At 39.1% G+C, this 19251-nt stretch overlaps 1 protein-coding gene and 1 long non-coding RNA gene across 4 annotated transcripts in view; both read left to right on the forward strand.

Moving 5' to 3' along the window:
• The window catches only part of LIMCH1 (LIM and calponin homology domains 1), a 180758-nt gene that overhangs the window by 103027 nt on the left and 58480 nt on the right, over window positions 1-19251 (forward strand). For all 3 annotated transcript variants that reach the window (XM_027642662.1, XM_027642664.1, XM_027642663.1), the window contains 5 exons: window positions 3917-4023; window positions 7093-7123; window positions 10163-10273; window positions 14333-14528; window positions 18902-19151. In XM_027642662.1, the coding sequence (XP_027498463.1) occupies window positions 3917-4023; window positions 7093-7123; window positions 10163-10273; window positions 14333-14528; window positions 18902-19151 (695 nt within the window). The remainder of the gene's footprint in view (window positions 1-3916; window positions 4024-7092; window positions 7124-10162; window positions 10274-14332; window positions 14529-18901; window positions 19152-19251) is intronic.
• LOC113946820 lies at window positions 234-1990 on the forward strand. The gene is made up of 2 exons (XR_003527567.1): window positions 234-319; window positions 1343-1990. It is a non-coding gene; the product is annotated as an uncharacterized LOC113946820 (long non-coding RNA).

Raw genomic sequence — 19251 nt, forward strand, 5'->3', positions numbered from 1 at the left:
GTTGGCTGTGCTACTGTGTGAATTTGTAGTGACTTTCCAGGGTGTCTGTCCTGCTCAACTGCCAATTTCTGGGGTTTTTTACAGGATTCAGGATTTTGTACATGCACTTTGTGCATGAGGAAAATGACTTAATGCTATACAGTGAACATTTTTTCATATTTGTAATACAGAGGTTAAAACCAACCAAACAAAAAATGATTACAAGTGAGCAGTGCATTATTTTTTCCTCCCTGCACTTTCATAAAGGTGTAGCCCCTCTACCACCTACTCTCTCTGCATTACCTGCAGGTGGTTTTCCTGGCAAAGTGATTTTGTAGAGGTAAGTCTGTCAATTACACACCAGAAAGGATGAAAAGGTGATGGTGTTGAAATGAAGTTATGAGTGCAGGAGCATTTTTCCCTTCCCTTTTCCCTTTCTGCACCCTTATCTGTCCATGACCCTTCTTAGTGGTTCATGGCTGACTTTGCCTGGGAGTTCGTAGTTTTGTGTGTTGGTTAATTTTTTGTTTCTGAAATTCAGTAAAGCAAAACAGTTACATTAATAATTTTTGGTTTTCTATACTGACAAGTAAATGACATTGCTTATAGTGCTGATCTAACAAGAACTCTCAGGACTCTGCTGAGGAAAGCAGAAAAGTGTTGGGATTTAATCTGTCAGTGTATCCTAGGCTTGTGTCCTGTGTCTGTCACCACACTGAAGTGTTTGTCTTCTGTAAGCAGCCTATTTAGACTTTCTGTCATCTTATCAATTAAGCGTAGTTAAAATTTTATAGCTATCTGTAGATATCTCTAGATTATAGATTTATAATTTATAGATCTGTATAAATATATTTATAGATAGAAAATTTTACATTTTAAAAGAATAGAGAAAATTCGCAAAATAAATTTAGACTGTAACCTATCAACTTGCTTTTCCTCTGTGTGTATGAAGGACAAAAGCCAAAAGACTTTTGATTGTAATGCTGTGGAGTAAAACCAAGAGGAGTCAGCATGAGACAGTTGCCGCAAGTAATAGCTGAGAGAAAGGCAATATCATCTCCATCTAATGTATTGATGAAATTGTGTGCTAGTGCCTTGTAGGGACTGCCAAAGGGACCAAATTCTGGTCGTGTGTCTTCTGAGACCACTGTAAAAGATACCACTCCGTTAGCTGAGGCACAGCAGCTGGCCACGCTGCGATCCTTGCCATTGCAGCGTGACCCATTTGCATGACCTATTTAACTCTGTCAAGTTGTAAGGAGCTGGGCAGGCACATTAAATGTGCCTTTTCAGTCACTTATTTAAAGTAAGGATGTTTCATGCACATTGCTACTTGTAAACCTGGGGTCTTTTTCTTTTTTAGTTTCTTCAGCAATGACAGAAAGGAGTACTTCAGGTGACTACAAAACATGCATAGTTGCAACTAACAGACGCTGAACAAAAAATCCTCTCAAAAGATGTAAAAAAAACTTTTGAAAACTGAAGAAGACAGGACCTGATCGATGCAAAGTGTAGTAATCCTGCGAGAAAGCTTTGCTGGGAGCTAGGTCTTAATGTTAAGACTCCTTTCTCCTTTTAGTGGCTTATGACTGCTTTTCTCCAGTGTCTCAGTGGTACTAACATGCGAATTTCATCTGTACTAGAGCAAACTAGGAAAAGTTTAGTTTTGCACTAGAATGAGATACGTTTTTGGCTTGGGCTTAGGCAGCCTAGGCAGGTGTTCTTGAATAAATATGACACCTGAAAACATCTTTTTTGTTGGCCTTTTTTTTCAGTCTGTTTAAACAAATGGCCATTTTTAGTACCATTGGGAAATAAAAATTACGAGATTGTTAGCAAAAGTAAAAACTTCTTTCTGCACTCACTGATTGCATCTTGTTGTTATGTGTGATTCTTTGTGCCCATACAAGATACTAACTTTCTGAGGAATTGTTTGGGTGATGATGTTAGTGACTGTTGGCGAGTGTTTTTCCTATGATGACCATCAAAATAAAAGCATGTAGGCAAACAGGCATAGGGTGGTGACACTGTTTTGTGAGAAGTGGGCATTTGTTCATCAACAGAAGAACTGAGTTTCCAAACTACATGGCTGCCAAACGGACTGGTGTTTTTGTTACTGCTTATCATAACTTGGCTGTGAACTTTTGGCATAAAGATGGATGCAATTAGTTATCTCCCGCGTTCCTCCTCCTTTGGTTGTTTTCTAAGCCTATTAGGTTACTATGTCCTCTGTGTCCTGTATATTTTTGTTAAATTTGGAAATACTGTTTGGAACTTTTTTTGAATGCTTTTGCATTTTCATTAGATTTACACATTGATCTACCCAGCATTTGAAAGTGACCAGAACTGTCCTCCATCAAAGACCAAACACAAGAGTTATTCACAATGCAGTTGGAAAAATTATAGTGCAAACAGTAAACCAGATGGAGAATTTTACAAGCATCTTTTCGTGTCATGAATGATGCTGTCTCCCTGGGTTATGGGCACTCTGCTCTCTCGACTGCTGTTCCTTTCCCCCTGGCTCCCCTCCAGAGCTGTTAAATTTCAGCCAGGGAAGAAAGGGAGATTTGGACTCCTCTGAATTTCCAAGTCTTTATTTTTTGCGGTGTGGCTGGCGAGCTTTGTGTGCGAGAGTGTTGGCATGCTGAGAGCTGCAGTGATTAGCATTCTGATTGCTGTCCCGAAACAGAACAAACAGGGCTGCTCTCGAGGAGCCATGGCCTCCCACCCAAACAAAGGCCTGGGAGCAGATGTGGGGAGAGCCCTGCTCATGAATCCTGCTCTGTCACGAAGGGTGGGTAAGAGCTAAACACTACCCAGGCTCCTCTGGTTCCTAGGTTTTACAAAAACAGAGTTCTCTGCCACACTTTGTGGTTCTGCTCCTTTGTAACTCTTCACGTGGCAGCTTAAATTTAGTTGGAGATTTAAGATGAGAGGCCTCAGAGAATATCAAGCTGTACATTATGTCTTTACTTCTTCACACATCTAGTGTTGCAGTTGCTGATCTAGAAATATAGATATCTAAACACTTGTTCTCTACTGACCTTCAAGATGTATCCATGTAAGAAATATTTACTGGTTCTGTAAAAGGTAGCAGTGTACCTACATGTGTGTAAGTATAAAACATTTATTAACTGTAAAGGTTGTGATGGTTTCACTCTAGGCCTTCCTGGAGACCAGCTTGTAATCCCCTGCGTGCAAACCTATGTGTCATCACTTGCATTTGGTTTGAAAGAGGATTATATCAGTTTGTGCTTAGTCTGTCTTAGTTATAGGTTTTTAATTTTTACCCTTTGAAAAGTGTAAATCCTTCATAAAAAGTGTTACACAATTGGTGTTGTTTCTTCTTACAGACAGCGGTCACATTAAGTGTAGCTTCAAGGTTTTTATTTCAGAAGAAGCCACTGTTTTTTCAGTGGCTTCTGACTGGTTAAGGCTGGAGAGGCAAGAGAGCAGTTGTGTTAACTGGCTTGCTCATATTGACATGGAAGATCTTTTCTGAACAAGCTGCTTGCTTAAATGGTGGTGGGCTGTTTCATATCTATTCTTCCTGCTTCCTTCAGAAATCCTGCCGTTTCTATCCCATAACATGCTGAGATTGTGTTGGCAACCTACATCAGTAGGTGGGGAAATTAGCAGGGCTTTTTCAGTTAAAAAAGTTGCCAACATCTGAGTTTGAAAAGAAGCAAGTCAATAAGCTTGTTGCAGTTACATATTTTGGGGGGAAAAATGAAAAGGAAAGAAGTTTAATATCTATCAGGTTTCCAAACAAAATCTATACTGACTTCTTAAATTATGTGACTGGAAATGTCTTTGGTTCTTCATTTAGCTGGTGGTATGAACAGATACAGAGTTAGAAAGAGGTTGGTTTGGTAAGATATATTTTTAAATGAAGGAGAGTTAAAAGTGTTGGGGGTTTTTTTGTGTCTCTTTTCAGGATAATATCATATTATTCTTAAGAGGCTGCAAAGAACTGGGACTTAAGGAATCTCAGCTTTTTGATCCTGGTGATCTGCAGGACACATCAAACAGAGTAACCATCAAGTAAGTACAAAAGCAGTTTGTGATTAGCATGTTATAACCTCAGATGCATGTGATGCAATAGTAAATATTTAAGGATAAGCAAAAAGGCTATAGAACTGTCACTCGTATAAAGCAAATAGGAAGCTGAGGTTTGGGAACCCTTCAGTGCTGGGAAGAATAGATAGTTCCTTTCAACAGGTTTTGTCTAAGGGCTGTTATTTTTCCCACAGAGATCAACCACAGCTCTTTAAAATAGGACAGTGTTTGGACAATACTCTCGGGCACATGGTGTGACTCTTGAGGATGGTCCTGTGCAGAGATGAGAGTTGGACTTGATGATCCCTGTGGGTCCCTTCCAACTCAGCATAATCTGTGATTCTGTGAAAATACTGGTTTAGTTACGTGATGAGATTCTGAGGGACTTGGGGGTTTTCCTGAGTCTAAATTTAGTCTGTCCAACTAATGAACTATTGTAGTCTGGGGAAAAAAATCAAAGCTCAGATTAAAGTGTTCTGATTTTGCAGTATAGGGCATTTATAGGCCTCTAAAACTCTATGAGGTGCAGACATGAGCACAGTCTGTTTATTTCCCTACAAGAACTATAGATTGGGAAGCAGTAATTGGGCTGAAGATGTCTGTGTGGACTGGAAATGCCACAGTTTAGATACTTTCTCACCAAAACCACACATCTAGTACCACACAAATTGCACAAGTTCCCCACCCTCCAAAAGCAAGAGCACTCCACAATCTCATAAAATTAACAAAATTTGTGATTCGTGTTATTTAAAAGTTTTTCTGGAAGTCTTGGGTCTATCATGTGTAATATTACAGTTATAACAGAAGTTATTGGTCTACAGAGCAGAAAATGCTGCTGAGTTGATTGAATGGCCTTGTTTCATTTGGCCAAAAAGATCACTAATAAAATCCTAGTCATACATACCCATTTTAGAAAAGTATATGGAAACAATTTACTAAATTTCAGCAGCTTTTTTTTTATTCCTTTCTGGCAATGGAAGCTAGGCGAGCTTTCATGGTTTTCAAGCATTGTCTGGGAAAATTTGAAGGCTTTGAAAATCAAATTGGCCACTTTCCTTGTTTGAAGGAATAGTCTCCCATTTTTTACTCCTTTCCAAGGTTCTGACTCCAGTATGAGGTTTTCTTGCCTACACATACCAGTGAGAGGGGGCAATGTGACATTTCTTCTAAATCTGATAATAATGTAATGGAAAAGATTCTTCATGATGTCCTATAAAATCATTACAATGAGTGACTGGAGAGAGTTGCAAAGCAATCCCTAATCTCCATTTAAAACCCTAATCTCCATATGACATTAGAAAGAAAGGGTTTTTCTGATAAGCACCTTGGTCTTTTGGGTTTGAGGATGGATGGAGTACCTTGATGGAGGCAGGCTGAGATGCTGGGACTAGGGTGGAGCTCCAGGGAGAGCTGTCCAGCATGTTACCGAGTTAAATACATAAACTCTGACATCATAAACTCTGCAGAGCTGGCCTGGCCCTCTGCTGAATATGATGCTAGATAGATGTGAAGCATCTCATTGGCATGACTTTTTTTTCCCCCATCAGCATTTCAGAGAAAGCAACTGTGGAAATGAGCCAAATGTTTTCCTAGCACTGGCCAAGATCATGCTGAGTAACTGAGTTGAGCTGTACAAGCCAAGTCCATGACTCCTGTAGAGAAATATGTTGAAGACATGTCTTCTAGCTAGCTAGTTCCCAAAGCATGAAGGTGATTTTTTCCCCCTTTTTGTAGACTTTTGGGTTATTTTTTAAACATGTTGAAAATGTTACTTGTTTTGTGGTAGAGGATGAATATGACATTATTGCACATGATTAACATAATGAAATGCTAACCTTTTTTTTTCATATAGGTGTTAATTGAGGTATGCATCAGATCTATTTTTTTGGATCATTCTGCTTATAAAAGTTATGAGCTAATGCTGTAAAGAATTTCTTACTGACTTGTTAAACAAGACTCTTTTCCACTGTTATTTTATTAAGAAAAAAACCAGGACTGTTCTATTTTTCTTAGTGTGTGGGTATTGGTGGACAAAATTTTGGCTTAAGAAGATGTTATCAGAAAATACTTGGTTTTACCATTGCCTATATTTAGGCTTTTGTTCTAACAGATTTAAATACATTTACTTTTGGTTTTGTCAGGTAACCTTTCATGCTGGAGTGGTCTTACCGTTATAGTAGAAGACAATAATCAGGAGACAATCTTTATTAAATCTGAAGTGGTTTTATTTATTTTTCAGCACTTAAATGTCATACACATTTCCTCCAATTTTTTTAATGCTTTCTTTGCTGAATTTTAAAATGTTCAGGTTTGCACAAACTTTGTGCCTTGTTGTTTCTAACATAAAAATTCCACCCTTTCAGGAACATTGGAGAAAAAAAAATAAATTGAGAAGGATGCCAATGTTCAGTCTGAGCACTCAAGTATACATTAAAAAAATAAATGTTTTCCACAGCAGGTTCTGTTTTAAGTGGCAGGATCTTTGTTGCTTCACCCATCTACTTTGTTCTTTGTGAGTCTTGTTTCCACAGAAGCTCCTGCAATATTTCCTTAATGTTTGGTGATGTCTCCTGTGCATGTTCAGTTGCTTCCACAATCTGTATGGGTTGCATGATTTATCACAGAGCAGAACCTGTAATAACTGCAAAATGTATTTTAGCAGTGAGGACCTTTTAGCAGTGAGGACCTTTGTCTTATTTTTGTAAGAAATCAGCAACTCTATTTAAAGGAAATATTTTTGGCACTGTTCTACTTTAATGTGGGACCATTATAAACACATTTTATTTTTGTGCTTCCAGAGTTCTAATTTAATGATTGAAATAATGGTGACAAAATACTCCCATGTTATGAATAAATGAATGTGTGAACTACATCTTCTTAGCTTTCATGTGTTTTCACCCAGCAGAAGCATTCTGCAGGATTTTGTTAGGGAAAAAGGGAAAATGTGATTTGCTGCATACAGGCTCTTGGAAAGTGTGTCTACTTTCTGATTTTTTTCCCCTCTCTCTTTTTTTTTTTTTTTTTTTTGGTGTGTGTGTTTGTGTGTGCAACCAGGAACATTGACTATAGTAGGAAGCTGAAAAATGTAAGTACATCACTTGGAGTTTGTTGAGTTTTTTTATCTGGTTAATCCTGTATTTGGCCTGAGCAAGAATTATGTCAGTAAAAACTGAGTACAGATAAGTATTGCTGAAAAATCCTTCTGAATACAAACCTAACTAGGTTCTGCTGGAAATTTAGGTAGAGCTGCTATGGCAAAGCAGCCTTACAATAGAAATAAGGTAGAGAACATTTGTCTCTTCTTGGATAAGTGATAAATAATGTGATTTCTGTACTGTCCAGTGTGCAGTGTACTGGGAACGGTCTGACTCGCCCATGAAGCGACAATTTTATAGCCCTTCATGAATATATTGACATAACGTGCATTTGCACAAAGCATTTAAAATTAAGCAAACTGATCATCAGATCTGGATGCAAGTCTTTACTATCCGGTTTGCTAGTTTTCTCATGGTTCTTCCAAATAAATTAGTGTTTCCCAAGAAAGATTATTTCCATTTAACTTAAATGTCTTGTTAATTTAAACTAATTGCAATCCTGTAATTGTTAAGTGGAAAAGAAAATGTCTAAACTTTGCTGGTCTCAGAGTTAGTTATTCTCTTAAAGCCTAGCAAGCTGTCTGTCCTTAGTCGGCACTTAACTGGTAGAAATTTGATTTTGTATTTGGCTCACATCCCTATAAAGTGATGGGAAATGCCAAGATCTTTTCCCAGTAACACTGCAAGCCAGTAATCATGGCTGTGGGTAAAAAAACCCCAAACAAAACAAAAACACCCCCTCCCCCAAATTATTTCATGATGTCTTTCCCATCATCACCATCATCAGTAGAGTAGTATCTTCTGCACACAGCACACAAAGTTTTGGGGAAAGAGTTCACCTTTGGTATTTTAGCACTGTTGTAGGCACTGGCTAAATATCTTTGTACATATGTATTGTTTTAAAGGTAAAGTTTCAAAAATATCTTCCATGATGTGCTTCTAGGCAATATATGCTTTCCAGGTGCATGATCCTGCAACCTTGGCTGGCAGCCAGTCGGAATTACTTGCAAATGTGAAATTATCCACTTTTTTTCCCCTTTCAAATAAAGAAAGGAAGAAGAGAGAAAGTGATTAAATGCTAGCAGAAATAAATAAAAATACCACATCCTTCATCAGTGAACTAAATGGCAAAATGAATTGGACAGTTTCCTGGTTGCCAAAAATACTATATTTGCAAGTGTTATCGTTTAACTTGACAACATATACTGTAAGAATTCTTTGCATAAATTTATCAAGTAGTACTGGTTGAAGGATAAAAGCTCAGATAAAGGTTGTTTCAAGATAAAAAATATCAGTACTAGCGAAACCACCTCCTTTCACTCAGCACAGTATTGATTTGGATGTAATTTTGAAACAAGGGGAAAATTTTTGTACTTTATTAAAAGTGTTACTCAGATATTTTATGCATGTACACTATTTATAAACTAAAGAAAAATATAAACTGTATTTATATATAAAATACATATTTTACATTATGCACCACTGTTGGTTTTAAACTGAGGATCTGTATGACATACACAGTATCCTCTTCTGGCAGGGCCTCACCTGTAGTGCTGCATAATTTTGGACATCACACTTAAATGAAAAATGGGAATGCTAGAGCAAGTCGATGAGAAAAGTCCAGCATATATTGCTGAGGAGGAAGCACTGGAGGAATATGGGTGCATGTTTTAGGGAAGAAGAGTCTGAAGGATGCCTGTTCCCAATACCCCCTTGGGATTTTTGCTAATCTTGTTTTCTTTAGTTCACTATATAGTATGAAGTATATGGCCCTGTCCCATCAGAACATAAAGTTAATGTAACTTTTTTGATAGGGTTAATGGCAACTATTATTTATTATTGGTTGCACATCTTTTCCACATCAGAATATTTCCTGTTTGTTCTGCAGTTAAATACTTTGCACTGTTACAGAATATGCCAAAATAATGAACATTAAATGAGAAAAAACCTTAACTTCTGAGGTGATGGTTTGTCATTTTTATCCGGTGCAAAACACTGAACTGAATTGCTTTTGATGATCAGTTTCCAGTCCAAATTGCTGCTGCACAGGTGCCATTAAAGACATTGCTTTAAGTGGAGGCATATGTGGGTGCAGAGAGGGACTTTCTCTGTATGGTGTTAACAGCAGCATTTTTGGAGTTGTTGGATTTGACTATCCTAAGCATCTTAATTTCTCCTTTCCTAAAACATGTGCAACACCAGCAGTGTCAGGGCAGATTTCTTTGCTACTTAAAGGAGTGAAAGGGTATATAAACACTTGCAAGAACAATTCTTGGCCTTGAAATGACTTTTGAGTTATGAAGAAGCAGCAAGTCAGAACTTGAATGAAACCACTAACTCCTTCCCCTGTGGTCTGATAGAAACAACCAGATGCTCATGGCTTTTGATTAATCTTTATTTATTCATCTTCTTTATTAGGCATTTCTTAAGCTGTTATAACAAGTTGTTATCAGAAGCCTAGAAGTAAATGTTCCTGTATCATCTGGTTGATTACATTAGGATGATTAAAAATGAGACTTCCTTTTCTGTCCTTGAAATAGACAGGCACACATATGAGATGTTTTTAGGCAGTCACTCATTCAGGATGTTTTGTTTATTCCCTTGGTCTTAATGGTTTTAATTAACAACTTCTAGTATCAGTACTCTTAAGGGATTTTTTTCTTTTTGGGTTTACAAACAGATATATTTATGTGTCTTCTAGACAGTTTCAAATATATTTGTCTAGTTTTTCTATTCAGGTTCATTTTTTCTGTTTCTTTTCGAGGCAGACATGACAGGTGTATTATTTTTGTTAAAAATACCAGGGAGATAATGTGTTAAGTTACTTATTGTGTAAGACTGTTTAAATTTTCACAGTTACTTGATGTATTTATGTTTAACCTTTGACAGACACTTCCCTTTAAATTCTGATTTATAGCAAAATCTTGTGCCACTGTGCAGTTTAGAATAAATCAGGGATGCTGAAGGGAAGTAAATTTAGCTAAGTGACTGTGTAGATGGCTTAAATTAATTCTTATTAACTTCTGCAGGTATTAGTCACCATTTATTGGCTAGGGAAAGCGGCAAACAGCTGCACATCATATAGCGGATCAACCCTGAACCTGAAGGAATTTGAAGGTTTCCTGGCACAAATGAGAAAGGTATCTTTTTGTTATGTTTTGGGAATGGAAATTTAGCTCAAATTATTAGTCCCATAAATGAACTGTTTGTTGCTAAATATGAGGGGGGGGTGGAGTTTCCATATGTTTTGGTGTGAGATTTTTCATTTATGACACCAAGTTTCAGCTAGAAGAGCTGAGACTCAAAAAGAAAGTGTCAGACTTGCAAGAGCAGAGTTTTTCCTCTTTAAAACATTCAGTCTCATGGGCAACTTTTTTGGTTTTATGTTGCAACATAAAGCATCAAACCGAAGTATCTAAATAAAGCTGAAGGGGAAGAGAAGGAGATTATGTGTCACCAAGGATATAGTTATGATAAATCTGTGTTTTGCCAAGCTCTAAATTCTGACTGAAATCATATTTGGTGGTTTATGAGCTGAGCTGTTGGAAAGGAAAAGTTGTGATTGCTCTAGGGTAGTTTGGGGACTTTTGGTTGAGCATTCCAGCACGCCCTGAATCTTGAATCAGGTTGCTTAGCATCGATGACCCAGAATGCATTTCTCGGGGATGCAAGGGGCAAGGAGCAGGCTTGTAAGAAGATGGCAGCACCACACGTTAGCATTGCATGTGTTGGACATAGTGCTCATGAAAGGCCATGTAGATACGTTCTCCAGTCCACAGAGGGCTTCGCGCCTGCTGTTTCCTCCCCATGTCATGTAACGGCCATGTCGCCACAGGCAGTAGGGTTTGGGGACCGTGGGAGAATCTCTGGACTTCACTCTCCTAGAGCTCTGTGGTGCTGCATCTGCACCAGCTGCAGCTCTCCATTCTGGGATCCCATAGGGCCAGCACCAGATTGCCACTGGAGAGGAAGAAATACTTGTCTGATAGCAGCTTCTATATCCTGGTGACACCAGAGAGAACCTTAACTAGATGGGTAAAATCCCTGTTTGTGAGCCCAGTTCAGGGAAGGAGCAGTCTGCACTCCAAAGAGTCAGAAAGGTGAAACAAAGCCAAACAAGGGGGCTAGCACAGAAAAATTGGCAAAGTACAGGTTGTTATAATGTTAGTGCTGCATGGTATTGTGGTTTATTTTTTAATGTTTAATCTTGCACCACGAGGCCCCTCTTTTTCCAGGTGATATTTGCCTGTGAAACTAATCATCAGAGCACTTTAGAGGTCTTATCTTGAGCCCTTTTGTGAGATGAAGTAGGCTGGAGCTTAAAGGCAGCATTCTCTAGGGAACTGATGGTAATGGAGAGCCTGGGTGGGCATTGCAGAGCACTGTGAATCAAGGCCAAAGGCAAGAGGCTGGGACTTGACTTGTTGCAGATTTGGAGCTGGGAGAAGAGTAGAGATCTCATAAAAGCTGAAAGCTATATATTCTTTTAATGCATAAACAGAGCACTTTGCAGTCCTGAAAAGTCTTGTTTAGGTGATTCTGTTATGAGGGCCGTTATGACTTGTTTTGGGATCACCTCCCTACTCCTATGTCCCTGCAGTATTTCCCACTGGCAATTCTGGGTTTGTCTGTTACTGCATTTGAAGAGGATTTGGTTGTAAAATAGAACATGTTAATCATGCTGTGCCACACTCTGATGTTCTTTGTAGCTGAACTCGAGTGATGAAAAGGCACTTTATCACATTCTCTACTAGTATTTTTCCACAGAATTTAGTAACTAAATCGACCATAAATTCAGTCTGGTTTAGTCTTTCTGTTGTAAATCCTCTCTGCTCTCTTTTAATAAGCAAATCAAGACAGCTCCAATGTAAGTTGTCTCAGACTCATCTTTTTTTCTTCTCGTATTGAAGGGGCTATTCATTTCTAATTTTATTCATGCAACTCTGTTTTTAATTTCTTTAACTATTAGAGTACACATTTTTCTTTTAAACTAGAAATTCACAACGACAAAAGATCCATGGCTTTTTGATTATATTTAGTGGGTGGAACTTCCTGGAGAAATGCGTCTTATATTTGGCAGTCATGCTTCTACTGCCACTCGGTAATGTACTGTGTTTTTAATTAGATAATATGAAAGACTGATGTGCTGGTTTGTGTCATGCTATGGTGTTATCAGTCCCACAGATAACCACTTTCCCATTGATGATGTTTGGGAAACAACATTTGTTCAAGGCAGGACAAGTACCCGTCTGTGTGACGGCATTGTGTTTGCCAAGGGAAAGGCTGTAAAGAACATGTTTACAGAAGTCTAGGATCCTATCCTGGTGCCTGCCTCCTAATTCCTAGTGAGCGACATGCAAAATTAACATCAACAGGCCTTTGAAAGTAAGGTCTGCAGAACTCATTAGTTTACAATTGGACTGTTTTCAAACTCTGATAGATAGTGAATGCGGGCTGGGGCTTTTTGCCCAAGTTTAAGTCCCTGTAGCTGCTGAGCAGTTCTGTGTCATTCAAATACAGTAATTTAGGAAAATGGAAATGTGCCTAAAGGTTGAGAATAGCTGATTGGTATGAAGGGATGAGTGGATTTAGGGAATTTGGATTTTTTTTAAAGATTTTTGGATCATGTCACAAACAGGATTTTGATAGGATTTTTAGATTTGTTCTTGGATGTGTGTAATTCATGAAGATTTCAGGGAGAATGGTCCTTGTTGTCTCTTGTTTCTATCAATATTTTACTTCACTAAGCAGAACTGAAAAAGAGAATTCGGTTACAACTTAAATGCATTTTATTTGTTTTTAGAAAATATTTTCACTTCTATTTGCAGTGAGGTTACTTAATGGCATTACCACAGTTTAGCTTGGCCTTAGGCGACCTCCGCTGCCCTTAATGTGGTATTTTGGCAGATTAGTAGCGAGTGGCACTAATTAAGCCTTCTTCCTGAAAAGTCTGCAGAACCTTTGGTCTGATCTCTCAATCTCGCTTCAAGCCTCCCTCTTTTTCAGCATGGGAGTGTTGGTGTATTATTGTAGGGCTCTCCTCCTTCCATCACTTTTCCAGCAAACTCTGTGATATTCCTGACTGATCTTCTCCTTGGTGATACTATTGACGGGTAAGCCCTTAGCAGTTAAGGACAGTGAGAGCTGTGCTCAACTTAGCCATTGTGCTTCAGCTAATGGTAAGCAGGGGGTGCTTCTTAATTAGGAATTAATATTCAAATGCTTCTGGGAAAAAAAAAAAATCACATTCCAACCTCTTTGGGTCACAAAATGTCAGTCTGATAATGGCACCCACATCTCTGACTTTACTTACTGTCGGGGGAGAAAAAAACAGATTCATCTTTGAATAAACTTAGTTATTTTTGTTTTTTCTCAGTCTGTATGATTTTAATTAATGTTAGGATGCTCTCTAAAACAAGGGATTTATTATAATTCAAGGGTGAGGATGGCTTCTATTGACCTTTCCCTCTGCTGGAGTTTCAGTGTTTTAGTATGTGCTGCTTGCACTGGAAAGAATTTATAATCACAGGGCTGTCAAAGACAACCATTGTTCTCCCTGCTCTGAACATGTGGGTCAGCTACAAGTGCTTTCATATCCCCCAGAGCCAGGAGCTGGCAAAGAGTAAAGAGCACAACTGAATTCTTCTGAGGCATCGGGAAAAGCATTTTGCATATTTTTCATTGCTGATTGCTTGAGAAAGACATCCCTCTTTCATAACAGGAATTTCTCTTCAAGGTAGAGGGAGGCTGGGGCACACTGCTTTATTATTTTGCTGAGCTGAAGCAGCAACAACAAATGCTGTCTGCTGGTGTCCTGGCCAGATACAATAGATGGGCAGTGGGAGGAGGGGAATCTTTTGGAAAGAGCAGACTTAAACCTGATGCAGGCACGATGTTAAAATTGTAGTGCCTTTGCCTGTGCCATGGACTGTGGACGACAAGTCAAGGTTCAGGTTGCTTTCGTTTTTGATCGGTTTATTAACTGACCTATTGGAACTTTTTCTCAGTTCATTGTACTAATCCAGTGAGAGTGATTTCTTCTTAATCAGCATAAAATTGGGATTTATTGCAAGCTTGCACTTTCGTTTTGAAGGGAAGAAGGGGCAAAAATCAAGGAAACCCTTTTTTTTGGGGGAGGAGATTTTTAGTATTTGGGAAGATGCTTTGCTGTCTGATGTGTAATGGATATTTCCACGTAGGAAACAGAGGATATTGAGAGCCCAAAGCGCAGCATTCGTGACAGTGGTTATATAGACTGCTGGGACTCTGAACGCAGTGATTCCCTCTCCCCGCCTCGCCACGGCAGAGATGATTCCTTTGACAGTCTGGACTCCTTTGGCTCCCGCTCGCAGCAGACACCATCTCCAGATGTAGTGCTCAGAGGGAGCAGTGATGGTGAGTACCAGTCACAGTGCAGCACATGAATAATGTTGTGACACAGAGGCAAAGTTTCTGGAATAAATGTCCCATTCAGAAGCTGGATACTGCCTCTGAACCGGGCTAATCCAGTGGGAGAACTTTTCTGTGAGTGCTGATTCGTGCTCCCTGAGGTGTAGATGACTTTGCCAACAACTTACCTGAAATCTGACTCAGGATAGCGTAGCATTGGAAAGTGAGTTACATCATTGCACTGTAATTTTATGATGGGAAGAGTGTTTTTCTGGGTTACAGTGTAAGAGGATGTTATGCAGACTCATTTTAGCTTATAAACTAGGCTAAAGTAAGAAATAAAATTGCAGGAACAAGGAAAATATTGTAGTGAATAAAATGTTTGCTTAGGTAAACTCTGGGCAGATAAATGACATAGAAATATCTTGGGAATGTCTGATACTTTACAAAGTTTTGAAGTCTGATGTACAGTGCTTTACCAAATGTCGTATTTGTTTGCATAGTATTTAGAAAATTGGGTAAATTAATAGCTCCCAGCATCGAAGCTGTGGCCATCTTTATACACATTCGTGCGAGAACATGCAGCTCTAGGAGTACAGAAGGGGTGCTACTTTTCTGCCTTTCTTTTCTGATTCCCAGAACTTTCCAGAAGCTTGTAAACACAGCATGCTGGATGAAGAAGGATTTGCTTAGGGTAGGTGTAGAGCATGCTCTTAGGTTATCTGTCATGAGCAGGGTTCTGGTTCAGGACAAAAGGATGCATGATTGAGGCTCTCTCTGCACAGTTACATTCCTGATGAACTGATAAATAAGTCAGATTTCATCATCAGATGAAGCTGTGTTGCACACACGAATCACTTCTCCTTAGTAATGTTACTTATTTAATACAAAAATGGAAAGGCAGAAGGACCGTTTGGTAGGAACCAGATGTTCATACTGCTTTTGACACTGTGAAAGAAACCGGTGCTAATCATAACCGGACACATGAGAGATTGCCTGAGATGATGGGGAACCCCTTAAAACTGGAAAGCTGGCAGGGAGAGCTGGTATCACAGTAGAATTATGAAAGAGCTGTGGGAAAATCAGAGCTAAGATCTGCTCTGAGTGGTCTGTGGTATTTGGGCTGTTATTGGTTTACCATCCAGAACCAGCTACTGGGGCTGATTCCTTGAAACAGCCTCGTGGCCCTTAAAAGCACAGATTATAATATGTTTTTCTGCCTTCCCAAATGAGACAAGTGCGGTGTTGACAATTAGGAACACCTCACAAGTCCTAATCAAGAAGTCTTGCTCTGTCCTGGGTGCTTGATGGGTGTCCTGTGTCCCTGCTTACTTGGAGCTGGTAGGCAGCCAGTTACATATGTCCTATAGCTGCTTCCTATCAACTTCTGCTGTATTAGCAGATTTTAGAAAGGTTTTGTGTTTTTTTGCCACAGCTAAGACATACTGTCTTGTCACATTCTTGAGCCTGTAACAAACACAAAAGAAGATAAAAGCATACAAAGTTTGTTCTTAAAAATTAGTATTTAACTATATCCAGGATGCGAGCAGATGCTGTGTGCACATGTATGACTTGTCCAACCAGCACTTTCTGTGTCCCGTTTTCCCTGCTTGCTGCTGACATAACTTCACAGCTGTCTCCTCCAACAGTTGCAGGTGGGGTGTAACTTGGCTGACCTCTTTTATGTTGAACCTCTTCCTGTGGCCCCAGCAGGCTAGTGTATCACTCAGCTGTGTGTAGTTTTTGATAGAAATAATTTATGTTGGACTTGATGATCTTAGAGGTCTTTTCCAACCTAAATGATTCTATGATTCTTTATGCAAAGCTGGATGGAGGAAAAGGTTCTGCTTTCATTACTTCTTTCTCCATTCAAATGGGAGCTTTATAAACCAAATAATATTGTAGTGAACTAAAACTATAATTCCTTCCACTTCTAGGAGAAAAAAAAACCAAATGTAGATCATTTAAGTGATCCTAAAGTCGTGATTAGTTTAGATGGAAGCAGTGAGAAATGCTGCCTTCACAAATGCCATCTGTGATGAGTCTCACTGTTGAGGAACTGCTCTGGTGTCATATGCAGATCCTGCCCCTTGGAAAAAAGCAAACAAAACCAGTGGTAGAGTAGAGCACTTTATTTAAAACACAGTAGAATTGCAGGCTGACCTGCTTCTAGAGTTGCCAATGAATAAAATCCTCTACTTGGCCAACAGTTGTGCATGGATCCTTGTACGAAGGGTCTGTACTTGTCTGTGGTGTATAACTGCTTGTTACTGGTTGTGGAAACTGTGTGGTGCTACTTCTACTTGGAAATGCAGAACAACAAATTTAAGGTTATAAATGTAGAGCACAGCTGCATCTTCCATTTGGTACTTTGGCTTCCAGTGCTTTTTTTGCAAATTTGAACTGAAAATAATTTCGTGAGTAAAATATGAATAATTAAAGAAGCTATTTGTTTTTGAAGTACTCAGCTTGGGGATACTTGTAGGCACATCAGTAATGAGAGAGAGGAATGTGTTCTAATTCCTCTGCTACTGTGGTTATCTATTCCAGCATTTCTGTCTGCCAGATCAAGACTGGTTTTCATGTGATACAAAAATAGACACCAGAACAAAGTCAAAAGCAAACAGAATAGCAAATAACATTTGCTAATATATTGCTAAATGAAATAAAATTTTATTTTAGTTCCTCTGTGCCTTGCTCAGGCTAATGATACTGCAGCTCTTCAAACCTCAGCTATCCTCAGAAACCCACGATTCTGTGATCATATCTCTCCTTTTTGTTTCGACATAGACTCAGTTTACCAATCACGGTGCTAGTTATCGTAAGTTCTTAAAGAAAATTGTTCAAGCAAAAGAATCCTGGCAAAAAAAAAGGGCATTGTGATTTTTGTCTAACTAGTTCATTTCCATTTTGTCATGTCTTTTCTTACTGTTCCCTTTCACTCTTCTTCATCTCTCTCCAAGCAAACAATTAATTACTCAATCTGCTGCAAAACCTCATTGCAAATAACATTCCTAGAATATTTAGATCTCTTTTCCTTCCCCCCACTTTGAGTTATACACAAGCTACTTGTGATTTTTATGACTTCATTGTTTTCAGTTGTTCATTGGTAGCCCAGTAAATTAGCTAGTAATTTACTAGTGTGTTGAATTAGCAAGAGGACACAACCTGTGTGGCTTCCCCTCACCCTGGAAAGGGGAAACAGCTATTGCACATGCAAATGTTGCAAAGGGGACAAGGACCAGAGACATCCAATACTCCAAAGCTCAGAGAAGATATGAATGCTGGTGGGACGAACATGCTCCATTTCACTCTTCAAACCAGGGCCTGTGATGATGTTACACTGCTGAGAGAGAACTATTTGCATAACTTCTTTGTGAATTGCTTTAAAAGGCTTGTGATGGTGCAAGGAATCTAGTGAATGTCTACGAAGTGGCTTCCAAAATGGCTACGAGGGCAATTCCACACTGCAAATGCTCTTTAGCGTATTTGTCCTACCATTTGGGAGTTTAGTTTTCAAGTCAGAAAAGTCTTGCCTAGACTTCAGTGTTCTAAATGGCTTGTAAATATCAGGAGGCTTAGTTCATTTGAACAAAATCAAGTAGTCACCCAGCTCTGTTATCTCACATCTTGTTCTCTGTAACTCTTGATTTTTCTCTCTCACCTTGTTTCTTCACCAGTAAGGATTTTTCAGTCTTTGCTGTACTGACCTAACCACTAAATCCTGAGGTTCCTTCCCTGTCTCCTTGCACATTTCCATTTGGGGATCAAGTCTCTCTGTCTGTTTTGCAGTGTGCTAGAATGATTGACCAGGCAACTGATGAGGGAAACCATCCGAGTTTTCTGGTTTATAGCAGCTGATGCCATTCTTAGATCTTGGCCATAGCTGATGCTGTGTGTGTCCAAATTGCTGGATGTGTCCAAATTGCTGTGTGTAGAAACACCCACATATTCCTGCCATTCTGTAGCTATATAACATGCAGCCCTTTTTTGCTTCTGCTTGTGCTAGGCACATATAAGAATGCAAATCAGGTCAGGCATACCCATATGAATAACTAGGAGTCATTTGGGCTTTAGTCAGGTAAGCTTCTGTATCTGTCCTCTGTGATTGACAAGTCTGGCTTAGTCTGACCCTGAGATTTTTTGATGTGACCTGCGGCTGAAGATGAGTTTTTCAGAGATTGATGAAAAAAAGTGTTTATTGTCTGTGTAGATGTTATGGCTACTACCTTCAGTGACTGACTTTAAAATACAAATGCAAGTAAAAGTGGTTAAATGTAAATTTTTGGTGGTGTCTTCTCTGAGTTATAATTTTAAAAAAACCCAAACAATTGGATGAAAGTGAAAATAAGGGGATTTTTTTTCTCCTTCCTCACTAGGGAGAGGAAGTGACTCGGAAACTGACCTGCCACACAGAAAGATGCCAGATGTGAAAAAAGATGATATGTTGGCGAGGCGGACCTCACACGGTGAACCTAAATCAGCTGTGCCTTTTAACCAGTACCTTCCGAACAAGAGTAATCAGACTTTCTATGTACCTGCTCCACTTCGGAAAAAGAAAGCTGAGCGAGAAGAATACCGAAAGAGCTGGAGCACAGCGACCTCACCGCTAGGAGACAGACCTTTCAGGTAAGACTGGCCTGTCCAGCTTCTCCCTTCCTTAGTGATGAGGATAACAGTTGCCCAATTTTCATTCTTTTCACGGGGCGTATGATAACTGTAATAAATC

The sequence above is a fragment of the Corapipo altera genome, unplaced genomic scaffold (genome assembly GCF_003945725.1).
Source record: "Corapipo altera isolate COAL_440 unplaced genomic scaffold, ASM394572v1 22, whole genome shotgun sequence".
NCBI classification, from domain to species: Eukaryota; Metazoa; Chordata; class Aves; order Passeriformes; family Pipridae; genus Corapipo; species Corapipo altera.